Genomic DNA, 9927 nt, shown 5'->3' with positions numbered 1-9927 from the left:
AACTCACTCTGTAGACCAGGCTGGCCTCAAACTCAGAAATCCACCTGCTTCTGCCTCCCAAGTACTGGGATTAAAGTTATGCGCCACCACTGCCCAGCATATATTTTCTCCTTTTGAGGCATACAAAGAATAAACACAGGTTACTATCCCTGTTCTTCTGTCCCTTAATCTATGTGATCCTGAGCAGTTCCTTACAGAAGCATGCTTCCTAGTGGCTGGAGAGCTGGCTTAGCAGGTAAGAACACAGGTTGCTCTTTCAGAGGACCCAGGCTTGGCTTCCAGCACCAACATGGTGGTTTACAAACATTTGTAACTCTAGTTCCAGGAAATCTTACATCCTCTTCTGGCCTTTGGGGGCACCAGGCGTATATGTGATACAAATGTATTATACAGGCAAAACTCCCACACAAACAAACAAAAAATAAAGCCAATTAAAACTTTTAAAGCAGGCTGCTTTAATTGTTGAGTTGAATAATTCTTAGTATATATATAAGCTAGATATGGCTATTAATTGTGATGATATATGTAAGGCTACAAACATATTATAGATAATTAAATGTTTTCTTCATTTCTCCCTTCTAAGAACACAGACTACAGAACTCTGTAAGAATTGCTTTAGGATTGTATTATATTTCATAGTTCTAATAAACACATCTTAATTTCTTGTCAATCCTGTAAGAGTTTACTTTGCAGATAAAGTAAAAAGAAATATATCTCAGCCGAGTGGTGGTTGTCCATGCTTTTAATCCCAGCACTCAGAAGGCAGAAGCATGTAGATCACTAGGACTTCTCAAAAAACCAAACCAAACCAATAACAAAAAGATATTAGATTTGCTTGTTATTGGTAGCTAGAACCCACAAACCAGGAATCCTGTCTCATCATTGAAGTTTAGTAGAATTCTCTGAAGATAACACTCCCTTCATAGGTGTTTTAAAAAATCTTCTACTGAACTAGTTTTTGAGAAGCATTCTCATGCCACAGAAATAAAAGAGACAACAGAGACTCAGAAATTCATGGAAGGCAAGTATTTGATCTTATGAAGCTTACAGATGTGATAGCTGAGGGGCAGTATACCTTATGGAAAATCTTGATGGGAGCCATCTCTGCTCCATTTAATGTCTTCAAAAGGAACATGGGCCAAGAGGAGGCATTCAGCCGAAATCCTGCAATAAATATAATGGAAAACAGGTTAAAAAAATGTTCTCAAACGCAAGGTGAAAATTTAGCTATTCCCACTGGGCCAACGCTGTGACAATCACAGAATCAGAGGCCCTAGAAAAGGGTTTAAAACCTGGACAGAAGAAATGGCTCAGACAGATGAAGGAAAAGAGGCCCTTTGGAGGAAATCTAAATTTATCCTAGGTAATACAGCAAAAAAGTAGTACAACAGGGTCTCCAAAAACAATGTCCTGACTCTAAGACAAATACTACCATGATTCCTCAAACATTTTCCTTCATAAATCCAAGAAAGGTATAAGATAGGATGAATAAATACTTGAAAGTGATCTAGGCAGTAGATTATAAAAGAGGACCTAACAGTATCTTAAGAAAAAAATGTTGGGCTGGCGATATGGCTCAGCAGGTAAGAGCACTCTTCTGCAGGTCCTGAGTTCAGATCCCAGCAACCACATGGTGGCTCACAACCACCCATAATAAGATCTGCTCTTCTAGTGCGTCTGAAGACAGCTACAGTGAATTACGCAGGAGCAAGTGGGGCCGGCAGAGGTCCTGAGTTCAATTTCCAGCAACCACATACATGATATCTCACGGCCATCTGTATAGCTACAGTGTACTCATACACATAAAAAATAAATAATACTAATCTTTTAAAAAAAAAGAAAACATATTGATCAAGTCAATTTATAAGTATAATACATTAGTAAATCATTCAGTATAAATTAATACACCATTTTCCTATGGCTCTCTGAAGACAGTCACACATGCATACATAGTTTTTAACTTCCGTATCATCTTAAGTAACGAGAACAATAAATGATAAAACTAAAGATATATATATATACCATATATATATATACACCAAATTACTCATTTTCCAAAAAGTAAGCCTAAAAAATTCGACTGCCCAGTGAAATCCACTCAGTCAATGTACCATTGAATTAGTAAGTTGTAAAAATTAAGATCATAGCCGAGTGGTGGTGGCGCACGCCTTTAATCCCAGCACTTGGGAGGAAGAGGCAGGCGGATTTCTGAGTTCGAGGCCAGCCTGGTCTACAGAGTGAGTTCCAGGACAGCCAGGGCTACACAGAGAAACCCTGACTTGAAAAACCAAAAAAAAAAAAAAAAAAAAAAAAAAAAAAAAAAAAAAGACTTGGTCTTCTGATTTGGTCCCCAAGTTCTTCTTTCAATTTGTTCTCAACTCTCTACCCTGAGATGGTTTTAAAACTGTCTCCCAAGTTTGGCCTTATCATCATAATCAGAGGACAGTCAGTCTGTATAATGTTGAAAATATGGAACTAAGGACAGAAACTGCAATTGAGTGTGAGGCTCTGTGCTAAGCACTTTTCACTGACTGCTGAAGCCTTAAGACAGCCTCAAAACATAGATATTATCTTCATTACTGTTGCATAGAAGACATATCCAAATAAGACCAAAGTAGGCCAGGAATAGAGAGATTTAAATTATAGCATTTAAAACAATTTGTTCAGACATAATACCAGGTAATTTATTGGCCTTCTTGGTTATATGATTAAATAATTCTTGCCTCCTTTCTTTTTTTCTCTAATCTGGCTTGAGCTAGGTTTTTGACTGCTACTTTTGTTTTTTATCATAGTTTTTGTTTTTTTAAAAAATCAAAATCCTTCAGAAGTTCAGGAGTGTTCTCTCCCTCCCCATCTCTTCCACCCCCCCACCCCGTGTAAGAGATAACACAGATAACATAGGCATCAATTAGATGCCTGCACAATTAGGAAATTTAGGTTTCATGCCCTCAGTTTCTAATGAGTAGTGTCTGCCAGATTATTCAACTCCATTTTAAAGAAAGGTCACTGAGAATTTTCCATCTCATTTGAAACTAGAGGAGCTAAAAGATCCTTTCAGCCATATAAGGGTATCAGCACAACAGCCAATATGTACTCAATGTATTATTCACTTCACATACCATTAAACATATAAAATAATACCATAAGGCAGACACAGTGACTTATTGCCAGGTTATAGAAGATGAAATAGAAAGAGAGTAGTAGGCTGTCCAAGATCATGTTAGTGTAGTGAGGACAGATTCCAATACATGATGGTTTGCCCTATCTTTTAAAAAATTATTTATGAATACATTATTAATCCCACCACAGTCATCTGTCCCCATTCTCACCCACCCCCATCCACTCCTCTTCCATTAAGCTTTAGAAAAGGGCAGGCCTCCCAGGCATATCAACCAAACATGGCATGTCAAGTTGCAATAGGATTAGGTACTTTCCCCTCATATTAATGCTGGATGAGGCAACCCATCCTCATTAGGATAAAGCAGGGTCCCAAAAGCAGGCAGAAGAGTCAGAGATAGCCCCTGCTGCTACTATTCAGAGTCCTGTAAGACCAAGCTACACCTATGCAGACTCTGTAGTTCAGTCTCTGTGAGTCCATGTTAGTGGAGTCTGTGGGTTTTCTTGTGGTTTCATTGACCCCGTCTCCTATAATCCTTTCTCTATCATTCTATACAACTTACCATGCTCTACCTAATGTTTGTTAGACCTATATCTTATAGTTCTTTATTTCATTACCTCCTAGCAAACATCTTTAGAGGTACAAGGGCCAGATATACATGTTGACAAGGTAATATCTTATTCCATGACTTTCCCAGTGATGTAAATCTCTCCCCATCCAAATTCAAGAGAATAGGAAATTTGTTTCAATACTCTTGAAGTCATAGATCTGAGTTTTACAATGAAAAGGAGCTTGGGTGTCAGAAATTAATGGCTGATTCACAGTGTTAATTCCATTTAATTATCACACAAGTCATATGTACTAAAGCTTACTAAAGCTCTTCTCTAATTATAATTTGAACTCTCTTGTGGCAAGTTTTAGAACATCACTCACTGCAGGTAACAGGTAGATCCACCCCCAACTCTACCATTACCAATGTCCTGTGTAACAAGCTTTGGGAAATTACTAGAAACTGGCTATCAATGACTCCATGGCACCTAGTCTCTGCTCTCCTCCCTGAAGAACTTGGCATATGAATGTGCATACAGAGGTGTCATTAACTCACTAGTCCTACGGACTTTCCTCTGCTTTCTCTCCTCCTCCTCCTCCTCTTCCTTCTTCCTCTTTCTCCTTCAAATTTAAGAGTTTTTTACTAGAATAATGTTTCAGAGTTGACCAATCTGAAGTACTCTTCCCAGGGAATGAAAAATAGCCCCCTTAAACATAGACTTATGTCTTTTTTACTTTAAATTTATTTTAAAACTTTATTTTGTTCTGTTTTGTTTGTCAAATCCACATGCACAGGTGGCTCTTTGTGGACCATGTTCTATGTTTCATACATCCTTTCTTTCTAGTCTATCTTACTCTCTTGGGCGTTTTTACTTCTCTACTCAACATTCCTACAGTGTTTTAATTTGGATCTGTTGTCGCACTGGTCATCTTGGAACTGAATTTTTAATTGAGATGATTTTGATTCATCAGTGTTCCCTGAGTTTGGACAATTCCATTTCACATCTTCTAGCACACATTTCTAGCGTGATTTTCACCGTGAGTCAAGGTATTTTTCTCCACCTGTCAGGACTTGTTTAGCTCAAGTTAGGTTGTTATGCAAGTTTCTTTCTGATTAGTCACTGGTTTTGGCCACAAGATTTTCAGTAACTAAAGCAGTTTTACCTTCATCTGTTTTTCTTCCTTTTTATGGAGGTTGACTGGTCATTTTCAAGTGACTATTTTTCCTAGACCAATAAAATCCAGAGGTTCTATTTTGGCAGGGAACTTAGTTTCTGAGTTGCACCATAATGAAATGTAGTTTCTTTAGAAGACAGACTTCGTTGGAAAGAGGAGACTAGGATGCCTCTTGATTTTTATTCTCTCAGGTTACATAGACTTAAAATTCCACTCTTTGTTTCCTTAGTCCCCGTTGCAACACTAAGTCTCCTTTTCCACAACAGTGGTTTTTTTTTCTCCCCAATACTGTTCTTCTTTTTCTAGTCTTTCACACTATTAGTTCAGACCCTCCTGCTTCATTCTGTAGTAGCATATAACTGAGTATACCGGGTCTCAGCTTTGTTTGAGTATCTCCTGCTCTATATGGGTCTATTTCTTTCTAGGCTGTGTTAGATCTCCAGTGCTCTTCCTTTTTATACAGTTTCTGCCTTAATAAACTGTTTATTCTGGTCTCTGCTGGCATCAGAGCTTCATATTCTCATGAAAATGTAGTTTAATTTGTGGTTGTCTTAACTCAAAGTTATATTTAAGTATGAGCTGGCAATGGTTTGTTTTGTTTCTTTAAAAAAAAAAGATTTATTTACTTATTTTATATATATGAGTATACTGTAGCCTGTAGCTATACTGATGGCTGTGAGTCATTACGTGGTTGCTGAAAACTTGAATTTAGGACCTCTGTTCACTCCGGTCAGTCCCACTTGCTCTGTCTTAAAGATTTATTTATTATATGTAAGTACACTGTAGCTGTCTTTAAATGTAAAGACAGAAGAGGGCATCAGATCTCTTTATTGATAATTATGAGTCACCATGTGGTTGCTGGGATTTGAACTCATGACCTTCTGAAGAGCAGTCAATGCTCTTAACCACTGAGCCATCTCTCCAGCCCTGTTTTCTCTTTTGATATATATAAGTTTATAGGGAATTTATCACTACTTTATTTAGATACTCACTATTATCACTGTATATATAGTTTTAATAATCTCTGAAAATGTTTCTATTCTATTGTTTGCTTTGTGACATAGTCTCATGAATCCCAGGCTGGCCTTGAAATCATTATGCAGACAAGGATGACTGGAACTTCTGGTTCTCTTACCTCCATCTCCTGAGTGCTGGAATTACAAATATGAACCACCATACTCAGTTTATTCAGTGCTTGGGGTTATTCAGTCTCATACATGCTAGTTAATCTCTCTACCAACTGAGCTACATCGTCTGTACTAGTTTCTTCTCTTTTGTTGTGTTGAGAATTGAACCCTAAAGCTTCATACATACCCTAGGGTAGGCAAGTGAGAAGTAAGCTACCACTGAGTTACATTCCCAGTCAATACAATAGTGTCCTCTCGTTATTGCCATTTTGTTTTGAAGTGCTGGAGATTCATGCATGCAAGGCAAGCATTCTACCAACTATCCCCAGCAAGATGCTTCTAAATTGCCATTCAAAAGTAGCACAATAAAATAGCACTGGGCAACTGCAAGAGGCAGTAGGAATAATTCCATTTCACTGTAAAGTCATCTTTAGGACATACCAGTAAACAAAAATGACAAAGAGAAGACAAGTATGTAAAGTATGCTAAGTATGCTATCTTTTATAGACATACATGTAATGTATATGCATTACATACTTGCAAATATATATATACATATATATGTACATACTTTAACTACTCTTTAATTCTCTGATATACCTATTAATAATAATCTTCTGGCACAAATATATTCATATTAATATAAAACAGTTATATATATGTGTATACACACATATATTTACCTAAATGTTTTGTTTGCTTTTATATTACTTTTTCAGTGTTAGGTGCTGTATCCAGGATCTTATGCATGCTATGCAAGTGCTCTATCTCTGAACTATCCAAAGTCTGTGGCTATAGTTTTTGAATGAGAAATAAACAATAAAGTTAAAGAACTTGGTAACCTATTCAAAAAGGAAAAACTATACTGAGAGGAATTTTTGATACTTTGTTTCATAAACTTTACTTTAAAATGTATATACTTATATATTTGCAAACCCAATTAGTTAAGAAGCAAGTCTGTACCTACACATAATGAACCTTAATTCTTAAGTTAGTGACAGAGCCACCCAGAAAGAAATTAATCCAAATAACCATATTGTCATCATAGCAACCAACCTTACTCAAGGAAATTTGAGATAAGAAAGGACAGAGAAGAAGAGGGACAGAGGAAGAGGAAGAAATATAGAGGTGATATGAAGAGAGGGAAGGATATGAGAGAAGGGGGGGAGAGATGAGGAGTAGGAAGAATAGGAGGAGGGAAAGAGAAGAGGTAAGAGAGAGAAGAAAAGATAAAGCAGAAGTGGTGAGGAGATCAGAGGAATGTGAAAGGAGACAGACCAGGGAAGATACAAAAAGTAAAGGTGGTGTGACAATAGCAAATTCTAAATACCAAATATTTAATAGTATTAAGAAATAAGCCTGGCTTTTTTCATGCCTTTCCTCTCAGTACTCAGTAGGCAGAGACAGGAAGATCTCTGAATTTGAGGCCAGGCTGGTCTACAGAGCATGTTCCAGGACAGCGAGGACTACACAGAGAAACGCTGTTTCAAAAAACAAAAATAAATAAATTTATTTATCAAATGTGATAATGTGGCATAGCTATGTTTTAAAGATATTCTTGTCTATAAAAGAGATATACTGTTTCATAAGGTGGTACTATATTGTACTTTAGGACAGAAACAATCAAGTACAGATAAAATAGAGTATACAATGATAATTGTAACACTAGAAGACAGACTGACATCATTGTGTTGCTTTCTTTTTTTTGAGACAGGGTTTCTCTGTGTAGCCCTTGCTGTCCTGGGACTCACTCTGTAGACCAGGCTGGTCTTGAACTCAAAAATCCGCCTGCCTCTGCCTCCCAAGTGCTGGGATTAAAGGCGTGCGCCACAACCACCCGGTATTGTGTTGTTTTCTTTACTTTTGTACATACTTCAAACTTTCTCACATAATTTTTTACATGGAAGAAAATGTTAAACTCTTTCAAATGATGCATATCCTCTAAGCACAATTAATATAGCTCAGCATCCTGAAAGGAACATGTCCTAGAACCCATAACTTATCACTCTTTCTGATGAAGACTAGCCACAATTAATAAAAGTTAACTGTCAATAACTGATGCCATGGCTTGATTTTCTCAGGCATCGAGAAAACAAAAAGGATGACTATGATCTAAAAGTGAAGTGTGATTATTAGTTTAACTAAAAGAATTGATGGATCCTTAATGAGAAAATTCCAAGGGCCAACTAAGAACTGGGAAAGAACAACTGGGGGAGAGGATATAAGAGACTCTTTAACAGGTATCCTTTCTTCCAGGTGAATTTTCTCTCTCATCTTTTTTTGGGGTTGACAAGAGCTTTATGCTCCTCCCCACCCCTTTCTCTCTGTGTGTGTCTCTCTGTCTCTGTGTGTCTGTCTCTCTCTCACCTCTATGTTTTTTGAGGTAGGATAGATGGAGCAATCTCCTTCTGTTCTCTCTCAGGATCCATGAGCACTGGCACAAATGGGAAAAGCATGGTCTCTTGACAAGTTAACCAGGTGTGTGAGGACTAGATACCCTGCATTAAGGTAAAGATAAGTCACTATTTTAGGTGGCCTTTCAGGGGAACTACTCTATGAAAAAGAAAGAATAGGGATGTGTTCCAGACTTTTCCATAATACAATGTATACTTTTTGGAAGCTAGCTGATTGGCTAGGGAGAACAGGCTCTAGTTACTCACCTAGAGGGGGCTGCAGCATCCCGCCATTCTTCTCACAGTTTCCAATTGGTTGGATTTCGGAAGAGTCAACCAGTCTCCAAAAGTCATTCTTGTTGTCACTGCCATCAAGGCGCAGACGAAGTCGGGCACCTGTCAGTCCAACTACTGTGGCAATACAGGTGGATGTGGTGTTTCTGGGATCCTGTGCTTCCAATTTCATGCTGATCTTAAACTCATTGCTTGGAGGTGTATAAGACTGAGGAGAATAAAAACTGCATGTCAATAGGAATGCTAAGTAGGTGGAACTTGAAATTACAAGTATTTGGATTCAAACTGGTTATACTTGGGCCAAGGACAACCAGCCTGTGTATTCCCTAACATTTAGGAAAGGTCTTATACAAATGAAGCATGAGAAAAATACAATGAAGGAAAAAAGTTACTTTCCTGTGACGTATCAAATATTGACTCATTATCAGTACAAGCAATGGTAGGAATGTCCAATGATGTCTGCTGAGCATTCGCTTTTTCTACTTCTAACATACAGACCGTTAGAGGTTAATTTCTTTATTTTAATATTAAATCAACTAACATAATTGGCATACAGTAAACTGTACACTTTGATAAGTCTTGACATGGCATTACATGTACTCTACTTACCTCTGAAAGCACCATTATGATCAAAATAATGAACAAGCCATTATTCTTCAAGTTCTCACATGCTTCATTATAATTTTCTTCTCTAGCCCCTCCCCTTCTAGTCTTAGATGGAATCATGGAGGAATATTGTTTTTATTATTAATTTTTTTAGCTAGTAAAACTATTCTGGTACTCTCAGTATTACTAAATATATCAATATAAGTAAAGTATACCTAATCTGAAATTTTGAGATTGAAACTGAGAAACTTTGTCACTGACGTGCTAGTACAAGAAAATTCTGTACTTGGCATTATATGATGTGTTGAAGTCAAAATACAGACTATTAAAATATTGTATAATAATTACCTTTAGACCATAGGCATAAGGCATGTAAGAAACAATAATAAATTGCATGCCTAGATGGGTTAAATCCATAAGATACTTTATAAGAAAATATTCCAAAATCTGAATTTTTTTTTTCTTTTTTTGGTTTTTTAAAGACAGGATTTCTCTGTGTAGCCTTCACTGTCCTGGAACTCACTCTGTAGACCAGGTTGGCCTCGAACTCAGAAATCCACCTGCCTCTCCCTCCCAAGTGCTGGGATTAAAGGCATGCACCACCACTGCTTGGCCAAAATCTGAAATTTTAAACACTTATGCTTTCTAAAATTTAATGACCCTT

General features: G+C 37.2%; 1 protein-coding gene across 10 annotated transcripts in view; it reads right to left on the bottom strand.

Moving 5' to 3' along the window:
• Positions 1 to 9927, bottom strand: part of Scmh1 (Scm polycomb group protein homolog 1) — a 130741-nt gene that overhangs the window by 56253 nt on the left and 64561 nt on the right. For all 10 annotated transcript variants that reach the window (XM_031378487.1, XM_031378492.1, XM_031378486.1 and 7 more), the window contains 2 exons: positions 8631 to 8865; positions 1076 to 1164 (listed from right to left, as the gene is read on the bottom strand). In XM_031378487.1, the coding sequence (XP_031234347.1) occupies positions 1076 to 1164; positions 8631 to 8865 (324 nt within the window). The remainder of the gene's footprint in view (positions 1 to 1075; positions 1165 to 8630; positions 8866 to 9927) is intronic.

The sequence above is a fragment of the Mastomys coucha genome, unplaced genomic scaffold, assembly GCF_008632895.1.
Source record: "Mastomys coucha isolate ucsf_1 unplaced genomic scaffold, UCSF_Mcou_1 pScaffold18, whole genome shotgun sequence".
Lineage (NCBI taxonomy): Eukaryota > Metazoa > Chordata > Mammalia > Rodentia > Muridae > Mastomys > Mastomys coucha.
The sequence above is the reverse complement of the archived record's forward strand: the minus strand, read 5'-3'. Positions and strand labels throughout refer to the sequence as shown.